The following is a 22,066-nucleotide window of genomic DNA, read 5'->3' as shown; positions in this document are numbered from 1 at the left end:
CGGCGGTTATCTGGTGACCTCGCATAGTTAAGCGGGGACCAGGTTTAGGTGGCAGAAGCTTTTGGCCTCCATAGGAGAAAATATAAAGAAAAGAATTAGTCCTCTGGGCACGGCTCTGGGAGGAGAGGGAGAGACGAGACTGGCAGGAGGAGTTTTGCAGCCTTTTGATAAAGGTAACCGGGACTTTTCTGGAGGGGAGGCAGAGTCGGTCAGGGAACGGCAATGGTGTAGTGCTGCAAGCTGCTCTGGGATCGCTTGGGTTAACAGGGGAGTTTCTCTAAGCCTTAGAGAGTTTCAGGTTCTCATTAAAATCCTCAGCCAGGTGAGCTTGAGTGTAGCTGTGCTACGGGTGCAGCTGTAGTGGTAACATTATAGGGATTTGTTAAAATCGTGGCGGTCTAGATAACTGAGTCACTGTTTCCGTTTTATGAATAATGAGCACTCGCCAGGGCAGTCCAATGACAAAACGTGCTTTGTTAAATAGTATTCCGTTTTACTATTGCCCAGTAGTCATGCCGTTTCTTTTTTCTGCTTTTGCTAGTGAATACTCGTAATTGTAAACATATTTCAGTGTCTCTGGCTGCTCTAAATGACATTAAAATTTCAGTTGTTTGCCTTCATTGCTTATTCAAGCTCTCCTCTTTGCAATAAGGATGTTACTAGAAATATATTGATTTCTAGATAGGCTTCTGCATTTGGATAAGACACATCTCTGCTTAAATGTTACCAAATAAACCAACACAATTGATATTCTTTAATGCCAGCAAATAGGTTGGTGGGACCGTTCGCCATCTTATTCAGTGTGTGGCAAGTCCAGGGGAAGATCCCGGCTGGTCTCTGCAGCAAAGGCGGCCGCCTGACTTTGGCTCCCCGGCAGGGAGCGGGAACCTCCGCTCGGGCTTTGCAGAATGAAACTTCTGCCCGGTCAAGCTTGAGGGGGGCGGGTATGCTGGAGGTTATGATTTTGATATTCATGGTGATCGATAAATGTAGGAACAGAAGGAAAAGGTTACGACAGGATAGTTCCGGATTCCGTATGATGGGTAGTAACTTATTTAGAGAAAAGGGACTGCACCCACTGACACATTTCTCTCCTTTCGGCGTTTGGAACTGCTTATCCTAGAATTGCTAGCAGTGATTAAATTTTTCCTGTGCCAGGGTGGCTGATGTGTTCAGCTAGGTGCTGAATAAAATACGTCTGGTTTTGGGGTTCCTCAGAGTGAAGAAACATGGTGAGTATGGCAGGAGTTCATGTTAAAAAAAAAAAAAAAAAAGTAGTGAGAATTGAGGAGATTAACATCTCTGGGAAGATTACAGGAGTACAATCTGCCTTTTTACCAATGATCATTGTCCAGGTATAGGTACCTTGGAGGTAGAGAACTTTTCTAGATTGTGAAAGAAATTACCAAAATCGCTCATGTCAGGCAGCATTAATGATGCAGATCTTGAAATGTGCGATGACTGAGATTTAAGTGTGTGTTTTGATATGAATTACATGATCACTCATCAAAAGCTTCAGACCTGTTGTTTTTTTAAAGCATGTTTTCTTTACTGTCTGAATCAAATATGTCAGCTCTGCAATCTGTGGCAGGTTAATTAAAATGCAGTGAGAGTGCAAAATTTGATTCCAGCATGAGGTTGGCAAACTTTGTTCATCCTTTTATTTATGCAGATCTCTGAAAGTAACCCTGTTCAGCTTGAGAACTATTGATAAAATTAGTGTGATTCTCCATTATTCCTTAGATAAGGATATGGGTTGTATGGACTCTGGAAAACACAATTTGAAGTACACCATATCATATTTGACAGGGTTGAGTGACTGAATAGCAGGGTCTTGAGGAATGTCTTATTACAGTCTTATTATAGTTACTCTTCAGTGTCCAGTGATGGGCTTTAGAGTAAAATTCTGAAAGTGGGATAATATGAACTCAAAATACCTGAAAGAAGTTTTTGCTGTCTCCCTTTTCCTCATAAACTGTTATTTAATTTGAGCTAATTGAATTTGGTGACGTTTAGTGCATGTTAAAGGGAGGAATTTGTAACCGTGTCTAAAGCAAAGGCTATTTCAGGCTTGTTCTTTGTGAGCTTTTCCTGCTCTTCTGCCAAATCCACTGGCACCTAGGCTTATTAGAGACCTGTGCCGTACCCTACCTGAGCTTCTAATTGGGCTCTTTCCGTAAGATCAAATGATGCTTTCAGAGGCTGTCAACAGAAGGAAGAAAACCCCCATGAATTTGTAAGAGCTGTTGAACTGCAGACTGAGGGGCTGAAGGTACTGCTTTCTTCTCCGGAGGTGGACCTTGTTGCACCTCACTTGGGTTCCTCTTGAAGCGTTCTCCTGACTGCTTTAGTTTATACTGACTGCTGAGGGTTTTGCAGGAACGTGGTGTCAACAGAGGATGATCCAGATACTTAGAAGATCCAAGATGGAGGGGAGTGTGGTAAGGGAGGCACTAAAAAACCCTTCTGCCATCAGAAAATTCTCCCCTTTCCAGTAGCATGAAGTTACTAGGATATTTGGAAGTGGAACATTGTAGCAAGGGGTGGTATTGTTCAGTACCCAACTCTGTACCCTTCCCAGGGCTGGTATTTCATTTAAAAGCAATTTGCCTGAATAAAATAAAATATGCATGATGGGTGAACACAGATGAGCTCTGTTAATGTATTCTAATTAACTTGCTAAAAATATTTTAAAATCTTAATAAGCTTAAAGAGAATTTCTGATGATCAGATGCAATGTTAATGAGCATGGTATAAAAACATAAGAAGGCAGAGTAGATAGCTGATTGGCAGTTGAAATGTTGTCTGTGTATAGAATATTCTTCTTGTGCAAAAGCAAGCTCTTTGGGTTAAATTTTAGCTTTTGCCTTGGTAGGCTAATTTCTGAAAATCTTTTTTTTCTAGAAAGCTTAATGAACAAAGCTTAAAAAGGAATTCACCTGTCTGATTTGGGGTGGGCGGGATTTTATTGCTTAATTATGCCTTGGAAAACCATGCTAAGGACATTTATAATAAAGTATCTGTGTTTTCTGTGTGTGGGAGAACAGCTTTTTTCCTTTTATATATGCCATAAATCTCAGGTTGTAGTTCTTTTTCTCTCCAGGCTATTAGGTTTTTGCAGACTGTATTTCATTCCTTAGCACCTATTGTTGCTTGGCAACAGCATCCCATTTACATGAACCCAACCCCGTGAATGAGTACTTACCTGGACCCTTCCTGTTCAGATACCCCGAGAAACATAACAGCTTTCCTATTCAGTATGACAATTCTTGAGAAATAATAATTGCTTCTATTTATTAATCTGCCTATATTCTAGCCTTTCTTTTTCAGTTAAAAGGGAAAAAGCTATACTCTCCATTTAGTTTTAGTCTGCGAGAGGTCACAAAATCCATTTATATATAAGCCACTGGGAAAGCAGGAGGTTTATTAATAACAGAGGAGTTTAGTAGTGTTTGGAGCCTCACTTAGTATAAGGGGTCATTCCCTGCTTTAGGTACCGAAAGAGAGAGGCTGAGAAGAGTGAAGTGACCTGGTATGGTCACATATAGAAGGTCAATGCATTTTTTTTCTGTTAGCAGATTCTCTGTAGTTTTTAGAAAAAAGGAGCAAGTGTTTCTCGCTCAGGAATGTTTGCTTCCCTTCTTGGCATATGGAACTTGGACAGCCAAATAAAATAAGCAGATCCTCTGGCTGCCTCAGCCGTGCGTTCTGTAAGGAGATGTACCCTCCTGTCAATTCATTTTATTCTTGAGAAGCACTTTATAACCTGTGGGTTATTTCTGTTGAGAGGAGTAAAAGGAAGTATTAAAAAAAAACAAAAACAAAAACAAAAAAACGAACGAACCAAGAAGAGAAACCTTCACCAGCAGCAAATACAGAAACAGTTCTAGGACATTGAGAGCAACAGACAATGCTTGTGGATGCCAACAAACTTCTAATAATTCTTTTGAAAAACTTTGTAAAGAAAAACATCAAAATTGCCTGATCTTGCATGTTTTTTTTTCTCTTATCCTTTGAAAAAAATGAAATGATATTTGGACCTTGGCCTTTTTTCTGTTCTTTTGTAGGCCTTTGCATATTAAAGTTTTTGTTAATGTCCAAAGACAAGTGCTGAGTGAAGCATAGTAGGGTTGATTGGTGGAGGTCTGGTTTGCAAATCTGGATCCCAGACTGATTTTCCCTTCAGTTTGTAGTTGTTCTGGCTTCTCTAGAATCAAAATACCTTGAAGGATGCTCTTTTTTCTCTTCGCTCAAGAGTGGCGTTCAAGTCCCCACACCATGGACCTTTTAATTATGTTCCGCAGCTTTCGGTAATGCTGAACTTGCCCCTGATTGTTATTACATTTTCTCCTGTGGGCATGTCTTCTTATGGATGGACTCTGCAGATCAACTGATGGAGAATTGAATGCGTTTGTGATCTAAGTACCAAAGAAGCCTTTGTTCTATTCTTGGTTGTTCTACTGATTTGGGGTGACCTTAGGCGGTTCGTTTATCTCCTTCCTTACTTTTCTCATTTTAACCTTCCATGGACGGTGTCGTATGTTGATGTGCCAATGTAATTTTTTTATTTGCCTTCTAAGCTTTGCTAGGCTCAATATTCACGTATATGAGGACAAATAGTTTTAAAAAATAAAAAAAAAAGTTGTTTTTGTGTTTCTAAAGAACTCAAAGGGAAGCGTTATATACTGACATGTGGTCTATTAAGCTACATGCCGTGTTTATGCGCACACCAGAATCGTGATATGCATGGGAGGGTGTATTTTCTGCTCAGATTCATGCATGGATTTCTCATTTGTCAGAATATTTTGAGGAAATGCTGAGCTATGCTGCAATGCAATAGAGCGCTTCTAACGAATTTCTGGGAACATCTTGCATCATCCCGATTTTGGGTGAATCTCTGAACTCTAACCCTGGGAACTGAACCATAGGGAATATAAATTTGCATTTCCAGTAGTCCCAGGTGTGCTCTTGCATAAGTCGGTGCGGAGCTCTCCCTAATTCTGGGACTTCCTGTGGCCAGGACTGAGGACGCCAGGCTCCCTACCGTGGTGCTCTAGCAGGTCTCTCTTGGCGCTGCAGACCTTCAAAGCTGGCATGTTCTCCTGAGAAACCAGGCAGATTTCTAGCAGAGGCTTCTCTATGATTCATCGGAAGTCCTTAGATACTGGCACGTTCCTACTAAATATTTGGATAGGCAAACTGACAGCATGCAGTGCCAGACAATTCTAGGCTAGATGTTGCTAATACTGTTGCCAGCTCTGCTCTTTTTTGATAGTGGTTTGGGTGGTGAGGACATTTCTGCTGGGCACTGGTGGTGTACCAGCAGCTCTGAGCATCAGTGGTTTGCGGTCTTGAAAGTATGCCTTTTAATGAGTGATGGAGCTTGATCTTCTTAGCTTATGAAAAGAAAAGAGAAGATGCAGTTTAATTGTGGTCTGTAAGTGCCAAGACATGAAGGGGAAACCCAGTCCTGTAGTGATGCTTTAACTGGAAGACAAAAGCCACAGAGGTTGTGCAACTAGACGTTTAAACGATAGAATCTAAATTATGGAAAGAGTGCAAATATTTAACTGTAAAGGTCATTAAGCATGGAAATAGCTAGTAGACACCTTAAATCCTCGGTCACTTTGAGCCGTTCAGCTGAAATTCTGTGTCTTTTAGAATGCTGTAGTTCAGCAAATACATTACTGGGTTGGATGGAGGAATCACTGTGTTAAAATTGTGTGATCTCCTTTAAGCAGATGGTCCATTCTGGTCTTAACGTTTTTGAAGCGCTCTGTAGGTATGGTATTACATAATGGATGTGAGGGTTATATTTCAAAGGTGCCATCCATTAGTTATGATTGTCTTGGCGGGATAGAGGGTTCAGAGTATCCAGTTTGGGTCTCTTCTTTTGTTTCCGAGTTGAAAAAGTGAACTTTCCAAAAGCTTCCTCCCTCTGTAAAAATATACTATTGTGGATGGAACTGCACAGTCTAGTGGCCTCAGTAGTGCTCAGCTCTGATTCTGAGTCTCATACCACCTCTCTTGGGTCTTCGGCAAAATCTCATATATTTGCTTCAGTGTTCCCATGTGTAAAATCAGGCTGGTAACACCTGCTTCAGAACATTTTTTGAGAATCAATTAAGTGGTTGCAGTTGGTCCAGATTTCACATCTATCTGCTGAAGGACAAGAATTCTGAACTGCAAAGTCATGGTTGAGGTGTTGCCAAGTGTCTATGAATAATTACTGAAGCATGGGATAAATCAAAGCAGGGGGTGCTTTTATGTTAAGCCTTTAATTGGAACTTTGGCTACTTTATGGGTATCTGGACAACTGCTGAATGGCTTTTATGGAGATGAGTACTTTTCCCAACACACTCTATTTTTAAGTTTCACAATTCTTGTTGTATGCAAAGTCTGGATAACAAAACAGAAAACAAGAAAACTTTTGGTCTGAAACTGCTTCCTCCCCCCCCCCCCTTTTTTTTTTTTTTTTTAAAACCTTACTGTAAACTCTATGCTGTTGTTGTGGATTTTTAAAAATTCATTATCATTGGAATTTAGCCCAGGCTTCATCACAATGTTCTGTCAAATAGAGATTAGTGTCTCAAAAAAAATAAAATCACATTGAATAGATAAGCAATTGCAGTGCTGCAGTATGTCTACAAGAAGTGCAAATATTCCGGAGGTTTTGTTGCAAGCATATCAGTGTATATGTTATAACGCTGTTATGACTGCTGATCTTCATGTTCCCAAGAAGTCTTTAATGTTCAAGAACTAAAATTTTCCTTGCTCTCTATCTCCGCTGAAGTCAATGAGGTTGAATCGTCAGTGCGATTGTATCCAAAGTTGATTTTGTTTCCTACATTGCATCTTAAACTGTGTGTATATGGTAGATCACAGGGATGATCTACCATGATTTAAGGGGCTGTTAAAAGAGAATTTCTGTGCATATGTTGCAGTGTTTATTTTTCTTGAAATCCATTGAAAAGGAGAAGGCTTTGAGTCAATGTTAAATCGTAAGTTCATATCGGAAGGTGAGCTAGATTAAGAGGAATTTCAGATCTAGACCATTTGGTATCCTTGTGCTTCAGGTTGTGAAATAAAAAGTTTTTGTCTGCAGTGAGGTAGGGCCTCAGGAAAGCCAAGTTTGGTATCTTCATGAAGAACAACTTAATGCTACTGGGATCGGTATCACTTGAGAACCTTCAGCAACCCAGATTAGTAGTAACATGTAAGTTAGTTTTGGAGACTAGCCTGTTTCTTCTGTTTTCCATAGGTGTAGGCGCACCCACTCATTTTAGTGGTATTGCTCTTGCCTTACAGCAGCGTAAGCAAGAAGAATCCTGCCAGGTCTCCCCCACATCTTTGTAGAGACTTTTAACTATGTAAGTAGTGTAAATATCGAGAATATTAGCTATATTTGTCATTACTGTTGAAAAAATTGATGTTTTTTCCTCTATTGAATTACAACTGATATGATACAAGCTGTAGCTTTACAGACTGATGATCCATTTTATCCTTAAAGGTTGTTTGTTTTTTTTCCTCCCCTTGACACTGTATTTAAAAAAAAAAAAAAAATTAATGCTATATCTGAAAAATTCTTGACGTTACCTTTTAGCAATTGAAACCCTCAATGAAATTAAAGCAAATCATTAAATGTGAAATATTCTTTGTTTACAAGTGAGAAAACAGCCGGCCTGTGTAGCAAATGTGGCTTGCTTTTCTCTCTAATAAATTATCTAACACTTTAAAATGGAAGTGAGAAACACTTTTTAAAAATACTGTGCATGGGTTTTAAGTATTATTAGTTTCTTTTTAGTATTGTAATGCTGTCTGAATACATTTTATTGTTTGTCCTTAAGCTTGTAAATCATTCACTTCGGTAGTTATACTAAATCTTTTAAATTGTAGTTGTACTAAATTTTTTAAATTTAAATTTTTAGTTGCCTCTAATTTAAAAAAAAAAAAAAAAAGGGGTCTGGCTCACTTTTGTCTTAGTATTGTGTAGTGTGCTAGAGGTTTGTTTGTGGCAGCCTTTTCTCTTTGTTATGATGTATTTTGGGGTGTCAAAAGTAATACAGCACAAGCAGATAGAGAAGCAGGTTCCTTTGGACCCAGTCCTAGGAGTTAAGGGTAAAAGGTACAGTGCCTTGTACATTTTCGTATTTAAAAGCATAGACAAGATGAGCCTGCACCATAGCAGGAGCTTAATTTCACAGTGTTTATATGAATAAGAAAGATTAGCATGAGTTTTAGAAGCGTTAATATATAAGTAGGACAATTTTGGAGCATTTGTTTTATAAATGGGACAAAATGATGATATATTTTGTTTTGCTTTTCTTGAATGAAAAGCTAGAAAATGCATATTTTTTTTAAATTACAGTGTTTGGAGTTGATCAGAGAAATAAAGGAGGAGCTGATACTTTTCCCATTGCTTGCAAATTGTAAATTGCAGTTATTCGCAATCATGCTTATAGCTGGTATGGGTTCGTGTGCATAATCAGCTGCTTTTTGAATGCAAGTGCTATTGTTCTGTTTTATTTATGGATTTGGTTGTTATGGGAAAGATGTTATGAATGTCTTTTAGGAGTTCTGAATGTCAGCAGGGACCTGGCGTTTTGGGGTACAAGCTGGGAGGGCTACGTGCAACAGTGGAAATTCAGATTAAAGAACTGAAGAGCTTTTAACCTCAAAATGGTAGGTCACATTCTGCTTTGTGACTTTGCTGAACGTGAGCTAGCAAAATTCAGGACTGAAACGGGCTGAAGCCAGACCCGAAAGCGCTAAGGTCAGGATCCTGCAATTGATTTTGGCGCCCGTACTGCTAATGGGCTCACCCAGTCTCCTGCCTGGCAGGCAAAGAGGGCAAAACTCTGCCTCCAACCGCCTTGCGCAAATGATGTGGCAGCCAGCTTTTGGTGCTAATTATCAGCACTGACCTCTGATTGATGTGAGTTTGCTTATGTGATTATTTTTCCTAATAGCCATGGGTACGTGCCAGAACCATTAGAGGGGCCACTGGGCTGCCCACGAGACTGGTCCTGCGTTACTGGTGCTGCCGTTCCCCTTGCTGAATGAATTTGAGCAAGGCTTTTTGTGTCTGCACTTTTAAACGTTTTTACTTTCTCACTCTTCTTGTCTTAATCTGCTCAAATTGCTTGCTTTTCTGGGAAGGAATTGGTTCTTCCTAGGCGTTTGTAAACATACAGTGATACGGGACTTAAGTCTTTTTGAGGGCCACTGACAATTGCTGTAAAACAAACAACAGTGGTTTATCTTCTCTGTGACAGATTTTTTTCCTTTGTGTTTTTCAATTAAAGTAATTTTTTTGACTGAAAACAATAGGCAGGAGGTGAACTTTTAGCATCATTCAATACTTGCTGGATGTCTGAGCAGGTCAGAGTGGCGGCTGTCATGTGGATAGTGATGGGTTTGGAAATGGACTGGCTTCTAAGTCACGTGCGCAAAAGTGCGTGGTACTCGGTCTTGCTGCGTAAGTAAACTTCTTTACCTGCGTCGTTTGTTTCCCCTCAGTGGGAATTACTGTTTTAACTGAATTTTCAGGACACCACCACTCTTATGTGCTGCTGCAAACACTTTCTAGACAGGGTTGAAATTCAGCATCAGCTCTCTCAAAATCATAAAATTTTAAATAGGAAGGAAATAAACTGGTTGGTTAGGTACTGTGCGGGGGGCTTTTAATTAAAAGATGTTTAAACCGATTCTCTCGACTGTCAAAGAATCGAATTCATGAATTATGTTTGCTACAGTTGTTGGTTTTTTTTAGTAACAAGGTATTTAAGTTCTTTCTGTGCACTGCTGTAGGGGTAGCTCCTGACGAATTCAAACGCAGCTGGCTGAGAACACCGCTAGTGATGGATGAACGATGTCTTTGTTAATGCCCCTGTATACATAAATAATGGGCTTTTCTTTATTTATTTATAAGATGTATCCAATTACACATCTCAGAGCAAATGTCCACCGTTCAGGAAAGCACACAATATTGGCATTAAAAAGACAATCCTTGAAACCAGTGATCAATGCGTTTTCCTTCCTCTCGGGAGAAAGACTGAAATAAGAAATAAAACCTAAAATTCAGCAAATGTGGATCAGCTCTTTTGGGACTTAGTCCTCTTCTGTAAAAAAGACTGGCTGAACCTAGACCAAGGAAGCCCTTGTCCCTGCTCTGGCTGTACCCAGAGCCACCGCTAGAAATGCAGCGTGCCAGGTTCACCTGAGATCGCTCTTCATGTGGAGGGTGGAGACCAGTCCCACCGTATGGGGCATTGGGTTCAATGATGGAACAGTTGTGGTTGGGGTTCTCCAGGCTGTCACCTGCTGGGACATGTTCTCGTGAAGTGAGCTGCAGTCGTTGTCAGAAGGGAGGAGAATGAATGGTTTGCCCTTTATGTAGCTTCAACATAGATTTGTTTGGTTTTTTTTTTTTTTTACTGTGTATCTGTGTGTGTTTTTACTCTTGAGTTGATCCAGTTTAGAACTTGAGATGTCCAGCCAACATTAGAAACTTCAGAAGTTATTTAATTTATTTTATCAAGTACACACATTATACAGTTAGATATATGCTAAAATAATTCTTTGCATTTAGCTGCAGAGGAATTGGTCGGGATTAAGATAGATGTGCTGATAATCAGGTGGTTAAACGTTTTTAGATTTATGGTCAGGTTCCCCTCTTGGTAGACATCTAACTCAACTAAAAGTAGGGTAAATGCATACTCATTTACTGCACTGTAAAGTCATCTCTGCTATTCTTGTAGTAGCTCATTTATATAGCAGTATCCTAAGTCACAGTTATGGTGTAAATCGATATGTAGACTAAGGCTAAATCTTCTGATGTAGCAATGAGTAGAGGTCTTTGTAGCATCTAATCAAAGGATATAATAATACCAACAAAGTATAATTTTCACCTTCATAGCTGCTCATTGTTTGGAATAGTCTCAAGTAACATGGGAATAGGCAAAGTAGTCAGGAGCACCATGAAATTCTGAGTCAACAGAGTTTGCTTTTGATAGCAGGACGCTTACCTTGGTGACCCGCTTTCTCCTGGATAGTCGTAATGCAAAAACGCTATCTTTGGCAAGAAGCAGCTGAGTTGCGATGGCTTTGCAAGTTTCACTGGGATGGCCGGCGCTTGACTTCCCCGCTTGTATCTGGCCCCCTGTTCCTCCCGGGTGGTGGTAGCCAGCACCTCATTATGCCCTTTTCCAGGGGCTGCGGGAGGAGGCGTGCCTCATTCTTTGCATTTATTCACAGCAAAGTGTAGTGAACGAGTTTGTTTCTCGTTCTGCCTTGCTGACTGATTTTCAGTGTTGTTTTCATCTTGGATACGGTGCTTCTGCAAGAATTTATATTTGCAACAAGGTCTAGCAAGACAGAATTGCAGCTACTAGGCAAACCATTTAGACTTCAGTTTGCTTTTCGGGAGCAGAGGCTTACTAGTTATTTTTCACTGGTTTCTGTGCTATTATGTTGTTGTGATAATCTTGGCAGGGATCTGTCACTCTGTGTTGGTATAATTGAAACTTGTTTTCCCTGAGGAATCACTCTGCTGTTTCTTTTATTTGTTTACTGACATTGACAGAGATCCTAATGGCTTTTAAAACCCAATTTGTGCATCACTGAATATCCTCCAAAGAGGAAAATAAGATTAAATTTATCAGCAAAATAGGATCCTCCATGCAGTGCTTTGACTGGGTCTTAGGCTTTGCCTGAGCACCTTGCTGTAGATTTAGGAACGGCATGGGGAGTCCTTGTGAGCTGCATCTTCTCTTTGTTGCTATTTTTATCTACAGGCTTTTGTCATTAAGACACTTAAAAGGCTAATTGGCAACAAGCTGTTTAGGGCCGCAGTAGAAGTTGACCAACTTTTCCTTTGTGTGAAATAAATTATCCTTAGCTTTTACTAAAGCTGAGGATAAGATAACAAAATAATAACCATAGTAAAATCCCCCTTTTGGGGAAGGTGGCACTTACAGAATTAAAGACTATGGTAATTAGTGTTTAGATATATTTTTTAATAGGAGGTATGTAAGATGTCAAGGTATTTGTGCATTTGTTTAAGCCTTTAAAGAATTTCAGTGAGGTCAGTGGGATTACTAATGTTTAAATACCTTGCTGAATTCTGGTTGTGGATAGGTATATGGCTCGTCGTATGGTATGCTCCAGAAGAGCATGCACGCAAATAGGTGACAGGGTGCAGGACCAAAATTCAAGAAAGTGGGATGGAAAGGTGAATGTCTTTAAAGAATGTAAAGTGATTTTCTTTGTTTAATACCTCCAAAGCTATGATTTTGCATTGGATGAAGATTCAGATAGTTTCTGAAATGACTTAGACTTTCTCTAATTACCTTTTGACACACTTCCCTGTCATTCAAGCAAGCGTATAGGGAATACCCAGATTTCAGCGAACCCTGACTGTGAACGTCATGAGGAGATAATTTTGGAAAATACTGCTGATTTTAAAGGTTATCTGTCAGTTCATATATACATACATATATATATATATATATATATATATATATATATATATAGCTGTGATCCAAACCAAACTGACCTCAAACGAGAGCTGTAGTGTAAAAGCACTCTGCCTTTCTTATTGTATACCTCTTTGCAAATCTTTATGATTTTGATAGCACTGTAATAATAATAGAACTGTAATATTTATATTTCCACTTCTAATGAAGTGTTCTGATGTGCCTTGGAATGGTGGGTAATTAGTTTTATCTTCTTTTTTACAGAAGGTAAATTAGATGTGCAGAGAGAGAGCCCAGACCATCTGACTCCCACTTCCTTCTCATTGCTTGGTTCAGTAGTGCAAATCTTAACAATATGTACTTTTAGTCTGACCTATGTCACGTATTTCATTGCAGTGCCGAGAACAAGGATTTTGGCTACTGGTGGCGCATCCCACAATGAAAAGATCTTGCAGGTAAGTACCAAATTAAATCAGTAGCACTGGAATCAATCTTCTCTATATTTTTATTTTGAGGTACTGAATCCAAACCACTACAGCTGCACAGGAGATTATGGATATAGGATTGTGAGTCAGCTTCAGGTCTTTGGGGTTTTGCTGAGTTTTAGTGTGGAGAGCATTAGCCTAATGTTAATTTCATGTTGAATTTTGCAGTTTTTTACTGTTGACTCGTTCTCTATGTGAAACATTGATGATTTCCAGGCCTAATCGCTTATGTTAGATCAATCAGCAAAAAAAAAAAAAAAAAAAAAAAACAAGCAGAGACTTGATAAGATACGTGAAATTGTTGTCATTTTTGTCATTATGATCACGTCAGAGCGTAGATTTAGATTGGAGGGGATTATGCTGATGCTGAAACTCAAAAAAATACTTTCCCTGTTGTTTTGATTATCTGTTAGCATTACGTCACATATTGGGCAGGAGGCTATGCTTCTATGTAATCCGCCCTCCCTCTTCCCACCCTCCTCTGCTCCTGCATCCAGCTCTGGCTAAGATCCTCACAATGGATTTCTGCACACTTTCTGTTTCTGCACCACTCTGGCCCCATCCTGAAGGTCCCTCCCAAGAGATGGAAAAGTTGCCCAGTTTCTATGGCCCGTTTATTTGTTGCCCTCCCTTTTGAAATCGGTGTCAGAAGAATGGCAGTTGTATTTGAGGTGTGGGCATGTGCCCACTGATGACACATCTGGAAGGTTTTTTGCTTTGCAGTAAAGGGAGAGCGCCACGCTGAGATTTCGCAAAGCCTTACTAATGGTGAGAGGCCACTCACCAAGCTTTTGCTATCAAAGAGACATCTGAGTTGGGGTTCATCTGTTGTGAACTCAGTTTTCTGTGCTGTGATATCTGTATGTGATCTTTCATTTAGAATCCTGCAGTAGTCAATAGAGTTCTGGTCAGTTATAGTGCAAAGGAAACCGAATGATGATTTACTGTATCAAGTGCAGATATCTCCCATCAGGTGAGTTGAAGAGCTTTCTAGACTTCACTGACTGTTTTGACCAGCCTTCCCGTTGGCTGTGGTAGGGGCTTAGACGCTGTGCTTGGAGACAGACATTTTCAGCAAAAGGTTCCTGTCTTAATTTTGGGCCTAATCCTCGCATTGAAGTTGGTCAGGATAGGGAGAACTGCTTTCTGGAGATGCCAGTCCCTTTCCACCAGCTACAGAGGGAGTCTAGCCACCAGCCTATGCACTGTATTCCTTGACGAGTGAAATTGTGTGAAATGAATGGCATCTGTACTTCGAAACTTGAGTTGGAGTGAATGGAGGTCAAAGAGCAAAAAGCTCTCTTTTCTCCTAAGTCATTTGAAGCTCCTGCTTATATAACTATAGCTTGTAGACCTGATTGAGACAGAACGAATTTGGCATGTTTTGTCTGTAGATGCCACCTTTCTCCATCTGCCTGGATTCTTTTGCTCAGTTTTATCCACCTGCTTTAGGTTATTTTGCTTGGCATTGGAAAAGTTAACAGATAGGTTTATCGATTAAAACATTGATTCCTATTGGAGTAATTCCACTAAGAATATGTCAAGATAGAGATTGGATTAATAGATGGATGAGTTCTTAAAGCTGTATATCCACCTGAGGTGCTAGGAAGAGCTCCTGGCAATAGAATGAAGGCAGTGAGCTGAATGTTCTTGTAACATGTAGTTCTGAAAGGTAGAGAGCTGAAAAATTGTGGGGATGAAAAAGTGACTGCTCTAGTACTTGCTGTTCAAGTGTAACAATAGAGCTGTTTTAAAAACTCCTTAGAAATGTCTTAAAAAAAATATGATCAATACAGTGTCATCCACTTAATTCAATCACTGGTTAATTGGATCCTCCTTTTTAATTTAATCAAAACCTTAGAAACCATATCAGTTGCATGAACAATAACAGTTTCCACCCCTTATCGTGGTCAGTTTTGGATAATTTGTCCCAGGGCTACAAAAGACTATCATTTAATTAATCAGTGTTCAGGAGCTCCTATATTTTACACAGCAAAAGAAGCAACTTAGGAAAATCTGTCTGAAAAATAGAACCCTAGTACAGCTCTCTCCCCTATCACGGGAAGCTTTTTAGAACATATGTGGTGCTTAATTAGTGACCGCGTGAATAACTCTGAAATATTTTTGACAGTAAAACCTCTAACAGTTGCTTTTAAAATTATTCATGGGAAAAATCACAGTTTCAAATGATTTACTAAATGTACGAACTTCAGAATAATCTTAATTTGATAATCATGTGATGCAAAAGGTAGTTATTATTTACTTGGAGTATTACAGTCTGTATTAACATTCAATATACACTGGAGCTGCATTGTATAACGCTCTGCAGTGATGCAAAACAAAGGACCTCTGTTGTCCAAAGGAATTCACAATTCAAGCGTAAGACAAGAAACACCTAATAGAGATGAAGAAACGGATGGAGAATGTGTTGAGACAATACAATATTATTGGCTAGCAAGATGAGCTGTGAAACCAGTGCTCTACGACCTTCTCATTTCCAGAGGACTTTTTAATAGATACGGTGATTAGTTTTCCATTTGTCCTCTAGCATTGAGGCTCATATATTGCTCAATGCTTGCTTACAAACAGAAGTTAGACAATACTTCTGTGGCAGTATTACCAGAGAGAGTGTGTTAAACGCATGCACTCAGGCTTTCATTGAATTCTAATTAAAAACAGCCAGTTAGTTCAAAAGCATCTGAATGGGTGATAGTCAAACATTTTGGTTTGTAGATTCCCAGAATTTTCAGATGGAGAGGCAAATCCTTCTGAAATGTCACATACCGTTTTTTTCTACAGCATATAGAAATTAAACTCCATAGTCATCTTTTATGAAGCCCTGGGGCCTGTGATCAGAGGGGTTGTAAATCCCTGGATCAGGGTTGCAAGTTCCTTATCTGGATGGTTTAGATTCCTGGACACTGTGGCCTTATTTTAGACTCTGTTATGCTGATGTGGATCAGGTGATGTACTGTTACCTTTGATAAAAGTAATAAAACCAGCACAAATTAAATCTGAATTGTTACCTGCTTCTTTTGTTGTTCAGCCTGATGGATACCTGCAATCCTAGAGCTGATGAAAGCAGAATATCTAATTAATTCGAAATCAGTTTGTTGACAATATTTTCAGCAAAGAGTTCTTGAGCCTCCTGTGTCCCTAAACCTCCCACTTCCCTATTGAAATGCATCTTTGATTTCCCTTCCAGTATCTATTTTCCTAAGCCTGCGCTGTGGGAAAGAGTGCATATATTCGTAAACAGGAGTCGGCCGCTGTAGAATTCAGTGCGGTGGGTGGTATGATGTGTGATGGAATAAATTTAGTATCTGTTGGATATCAAAACAAATTCTTTGCCTGTACCATTTTCTTCGTATTGCTCAAGCTGAGAACAAGCAGACTGGCTGTATCTTTTTAGCTAAAGATTCCTTGAATACGGGAAAGTCCCGAGTGGATGTACAGCCTGTGTAACCAGCTCCTGTGCCATTGTTTCTACTAACCCTAACACGATGGGAGTGCTGGAGGCAAAAAATGGCAGGCTTAGACAGTATGAAGTAGCCTTTCGTACGGCTGTACTTTTTACTATATCAAACCTGAGAATTAGGGAGCCATGACTGATCCCTCTTTCCTTCCTTCCCACTTGGCTGAGCCATAACTGTGATGAAAGAAAACTGTCACCACAACCAATTGTGGGTTCCTGAATAGATATCCTTACCCTGTTGTAAGCCTTCGGCGTGAGCTGGTTATCTGGACTTACGAGGGAGATGATACCTAAATTCAAAATCTTCTGAACTTGTAATAAAAGAACGGTGGTACCCAGGAGATCTGGAGAGAAAAGGGGCTTCGGTTCCTACTGCAGTTACATCTCTAGGTCAGATTTGCCAGTGTTCTGTTACGTGACAAGGTTCAGGAGTCTTTGCCTTTGGTGCCTTGTTTAGTGTGTGCCCAAATGCTTAGCTAGAGTGTACAATAGCCATTTGTTTTCCCAAGCAGTGATAGGGAATTGCTTATCCCTTGTCTTTCATGGACATGCGTAACTGATGCTCTGATACTTCTCAGGTCCTGTCTGACGTGTTCAACGCACCAGTGTACACTATCGATACCGCCAACTCTGCTTGTTTAGGAAGTGCTTACAGAGCAATTCATGGTAAGACTGTAAGGAGAAACTTCTGAGTAGCCTGGGCATTTAATTGCAGTTAGTTAATACTTGGGATTAGCGTTACTGAAAACGAGAGAATAAAGCAGTGTGGATCTGGCTGAAAGGTCACTGAAGTCAAAGGGAGGGTTTGCACTCATATTGGTATGCTTGGATCGAGCCCAAGAGTAGCATTTAGGTTATAATTCGAATCTATGTCTCAACCCCGGATAGGATCTGAAAACTGCTGAGATTGGCATGGGAGGGTCTAGGACCTTAATGTGTTATGTTGCTTCCTCCAAATAGCTTTTCCTGGGGAAGAATACAGCCAGCTAAAGGTATCAGCTTAGCACACTGGCACAGTTTGGAGTCCGTGATGTAGACTGGATCACTGAAATGGTCAAACCAAACAAATAATTAATCCTTACAAAGAGGATTAGAGAAGGTAGGGTAGACAAGTCTGGTAATAATGATGACTAAGTAAATATCATTAAACCTATATATATCTTACAGCTTTTAAACATCAGGATAAAGGTTGTGCAAGCTGTACTGTACTCCATACTCAGGCTGTGTGCACTTTGTTTTGTAAAAGTATAAATCTTGGGATATTCTTAGATTGCCCAGTCATTTTGTTTGTTATAGTACATCACTCAGTGTAGTGCAACAGTCCAAGTTCCAGATTTAAAGTTTTAGTTAACTTAAGTCTGTTAATGCACGCCGTTGTATGTTGAGGGTGGGCTCTCAGCCATTAAATGGAGTTGAATCCCAGGCAGCACATTTTATTCAGGTGTTTTGAAATGGTTTCTTTAATACCTTGCTGCTAAACAAATTAAGGAATGTGGATTGTATTCTGAAGTCCTTTTTTAGGCCAACTTTTGTTAGTCTCAGTTTTTTTGAATAAAACCTTAGAATTTGGCCTTTTAAGAATGGATGGCTTCCATACAAGTTCGTGTAAGATCATGGCATTGCAACAAGCGTGAAAAAGATAACATCAGTCATCAGAAAAAATCAGCCAAGTTTTAATTTTAGAAGCAAATTCTGCTGTCACATTATAGCTTCTGAAGGCTGCATGCTCTCCTGCATTTGAAAGTAGCACAGAAAATTGTATAGCCAAGCCATTGAGTCAGTGTGTTTATCACACAGAGCACGCTCTCCTCTTTTCCAGAAAGATGCAAGGACTCCGTCAGGCAAAGTATGCTTTTATAGGATAGTGGAAACACTACTGTTAGATTATCAAGTGTGTTTGAAGCCATGGGGACTAAATCTCCAAACATTTTTTTTCTCTTTTTACTCAAACTCTGCCTACTGCTTCAGAAACCCCCACAGCCTTTCCAGTGCGTTCTGCTGCAGGCCAATTCCTTGTCTGTAAATACACGTGAAATGTGGAGCCTCCATTAAAATTTGTGCAGTTACTTCGTATAGTTGGAAGATGTGAATTCCCTCTGCCAGTTTGGCATATGCCGTCTTGGAGCTTGGTTGACAGAGTATCTGAGTGAAGACTTTGGATGCCAGGCTGAGCAAGGGACTCAGTAGCTCAGGTGCTCTGCCAGCGGAGCGCCAGAGGCTTGCTGTGTGCGTTTCGAAATAACATTTTTGACTGATGCCTTCTGCTGACTCACTCTTGGCCAAGCAAAGGAATAGAGTAAAAGTGAAGACCTGCTAATATAAATGAAATATCGACGGCAAGGATGCCTTAATAACATTACAGCGTATATCTACCAGTAGAGTATTCCACAGTTAGCCTGCGGTTCTTGGCAGGAGTAACAGGGAACTCCTGAAATGCTGTGATTCACTTGCAAAGCGAAATGCTGTAGTAGTGGGATTCCCCTATTATTCTGCTTCCTTATATATCAGTATGGTTAATGATGATTTGTTACGTGTTTTCTTGATGCTGTTTTCACTTCTCTTCCTTTTTATTTTGTTTAGTCACATTTTGTCCTTGAATCTCTTATGTCCACGTATTTTTGCTGTTTACTGTATTATTGTAATAAATAATTACTGATATTGTTGAGCAGCATTTCTGCTGCCTGCCTGTTCTCCAGGGTATGAACTGAGTGATTGGCAAAAACTCGATCTCAGAGCCCCCACTTCCCGGACTAGTGCATTGGAATGTAAGATCTCTGGCCATTTATCCTTCAATCGTGAATGCTGACCTGACCAGGCAGAATCAATATAGTGTATTAATTTGCCAGGGAGTCCAGGCACATCCCTCATCTTGCTTTTTGTATTGATCAGGATTGTGATTCTCATTGCAGGGCTTGTGGCGGAGACTGGTGTGTCCTTGGCTGAGGTTGTGAAATTAGCACCAGAACCTAGACTGGCTGTTACACCAACCGCTGGGGTTGAAGAGGTGAGCAAGCTTGGGAATGTCATTTTTCTTTTCCTGCTACTTCAAAATTTAGTGTTTTACTAATTTTCTAGTGATTTATTAATTTTCCAACAAAATAGATTAACTTAAGGAATACTTTGTTAACTCCGTTTTTGATCCTTGGTATAAAGATTGATTTTTGGGGAGATCTCTAGGGTCGTAACAATACGATATCTGAATGATCATTCCATCCAGATCTGAGAGTGTGAATTTTCCTATTTGGATGTGATCAGAGAGGCAAAATCTATTCCTTAAGGAACAGAGTAAGTTACAAAATAGGTTGCATTTGGACACAGATCAGTCAAGTCGTCACTGGTAATACTGACAAAATAGTCTTCACTTGCTTGCAGCAAGTAGCATTTAAAAAAGTGTGGTGACAGTATTTTTCCCCTTTTGGAAAACACCCCAAAAATCCCTTCTAGCCTGATCTTGAACAGTGGTCAGCAGTTGTACATCTTCACTCATAGCTCTTGGTTGGAAGAGCTGAAAGAGTGTCAACTAGGAGGATTGTATAAGCACAGTTTGTCAGCAGCACGACAGTCCTGGAAATTTCAGCCTGTCTAAAGGTGAAGCTTGTGCTTTATAGAGCTATGTAGATAAAGCAAAACAATTATTCATCACAGTTGGTCATTATTGCTAACCACACGGTTTCAGTCCATGTAAAACCAAGGAAGGAGTTTGTCTCAGGGCCTCCAGTGCAACCCTGCACCTCTCACTGTCCGGTTCCAAAGGCTTTTGTTTACTACAGCTTCTGACATATAGTGCCAGCTAATACATGGCAATACAATGTAGCAAGAATCCTAGAGAATACAGACGTAAATAGCCAAAGGTAAATCTAACTCTGTCTTCAGCTATGTAGAAACTTCTTTTACATCAACAGTGTTATGCTCTGTGTATTTGGGTATGCCTTAACTGCAGGCATCAAGGTTTTAAAGCTTTTATTTAAACTGAGAAATTAATGATCTGCCAGAACTACTAACTCCGAGCTACATGTGTAGTGGAACACCAGATATCATCATGAGTAATAACAGAAATGATCATGCTGCATTGTGCCTGCCAGCATATTATTTAATTATTAACTGAGATGGAGGAGCTCAGTAATCGAATAGAAGTCCCCTTCAGAAATATTAAGACATTGAATAATTTAAACTTGATTGATCTGATCTCATTTACTCAACCTTCCCCCCTCATTTTGAAAGATAAAATAATTAACAGGAATGGCCTGCATAGCGTGCATTGCCGCGGAAGCCTTTGGTGGGGAATGCTCTTCGGGGGCAGTTCCCTGTTGTCTGATTCGACCCCACATGCTGCCTTGTTCCCCCCCCCCCCCCAAAAAAAAAAAAAAATGCTTGCTGTCGAAAAGCTGGCAGGCAGGCTTGTGTGGAGGTGGTGAGTGCTTGGAGATCTGCTTTTGACTTCCCAGGGCTGCTTCAGCTGTAGGAACTCAAGGGCAAGGAACAGAGCTGCCACTCACCGAGGCCTGCGACAGCAGCAGGCACCTTGCACCCCTGCAGGGGCCAGGCTCAGCTAACTGGAAAGATCAGTGGGGAATTCATTTACCGCTTTCTATTTTACTATCTGCATAAAACGGCCTGGAAGCTAAAAGAGTTAATTATTTTCCTCTCAATACTTTTCTTCTCCTTTTCCACTTGGTTAGGCCTGGCTCTGATAGCAGATCTTTTTATTGGTTTTAAATGATGTACAGCAGTGAATTATTACCCCAGTAGATGCGAGTGAGTGATAGAGAAGGTAGCGGCCAAACATCACGTGAAGGAATAACCGTTCCCGTGCTTTAGCTTCGCTCCCAGCTTCATTCTGTTGAAAGCAGCTTCTTGCAATTACAGATTCCACACCAATCTTTTTTTCCTTCCTCTCTTATAATTTTACAGTTGGTGGTGGATTCCCTGGCTAGTTACATGCCTGTGAAACTGCAGAAAGCCAGAGGGCTTGTCAGTAATACAGTGTGTTAGCATGAACAGTGCAGTAAAAATTCATAATGTGATGAGTCAGTTTGATTCTGTTTTTTACAGAGCTGCATTTCCCTGTCCATCCAATTTTATTCTGTTGAGTTTAGAGGCTTTCGCTTAAATGACGGTTCTTTTTATAAACTTCAAAGTCATCCTGAGGTTAAGTTCTGTCTCACTGAGGAGCTCTTCTGAAAGAGTCTGGCTAACCAATGTGAAAGTGCCTGGACCACCTCCCTATATTTTTTGGACTGCTACAGCTAAATCTTGGCAGAGTGTTTTTTTTTAAAAAAAAAAAAAAAAAAAGAAGCCCAGCAATCTGGTCTGATTTTGCCCTTTTTTCCTGGTGCAGGTTGGAGGCAACACGTGCTAGATCGTTGGAGGGAGGAAAACCTCCTATGGACAGAGGTTAAACACTACAGCTTGTAGCTTAGGCTTGAATGCCAAGGCTTATGCACGCAGCAGAGCTTTTCAGGAACCAAAAATACATTTTTACTCATGCCGTTTCTTTGATTGCTAAAGGGTCGTTTGTGATGCCGAGTGTGAATTCGAAAGGGAAGGTCAGAGCACACAAAACAACTCTTCTGGTTGAGATTTAGTGCCTCTTTTTGTGTTCAGTTAAGCTGATGAGCAGATAAAATAGA

General features: G+C 40.1%; 1 protein-coding gene across 10 annotated transcripts in view; it reads left to right on the top strand.

The window, feature by feature from the left end:
* XYLB (xylulokinase) overlaps positions 1 to 22,066 on the top strand; it is a 99,518-nt gene that overhangs the window by 71,501 nt on the left and 5,951 nt on the right. For all 10 annotated transcript variants that reach the window (XM_009681872.2, XM_009681854.2, XM_068934186.1 and 7 more), the window contains 3 exons: positions 12,873 to 12,931; positions 17,015 to 17,102; positions 19,346 to 19,440. In XM_009681872.2, the coding sequence (XP_009680167.1) occupies positions 12,873 to 12,931; positions 17,015 to 17,102; positions 19,346 to 19,440 (242 nt within the window). The remainder of the gene's footprint in view (positions 1 to 12,872; positions 12,932 to 17,014; positions 17,103 to 19,345; positions 19,441 to 22,066) is intronic.

The sequence above is a fragment of the Struthio camelus genome, chromosome 2, assembly GCF_040807025.1.
Source record: "Struthio camelus isolate bStrCam1 chromosome 2, bStrCam1.hap1, whole genome shotgun sequence".
Classification (NCBI taxonomy): Eukaryota; Metazoa; Chordata; class Aves; order Struthioniformes; family Struthionidae; genus Struthio; species Struthio camelus.
This window is presented reverse-complemented; position numbering and strand designations above follow the sequence as displayed.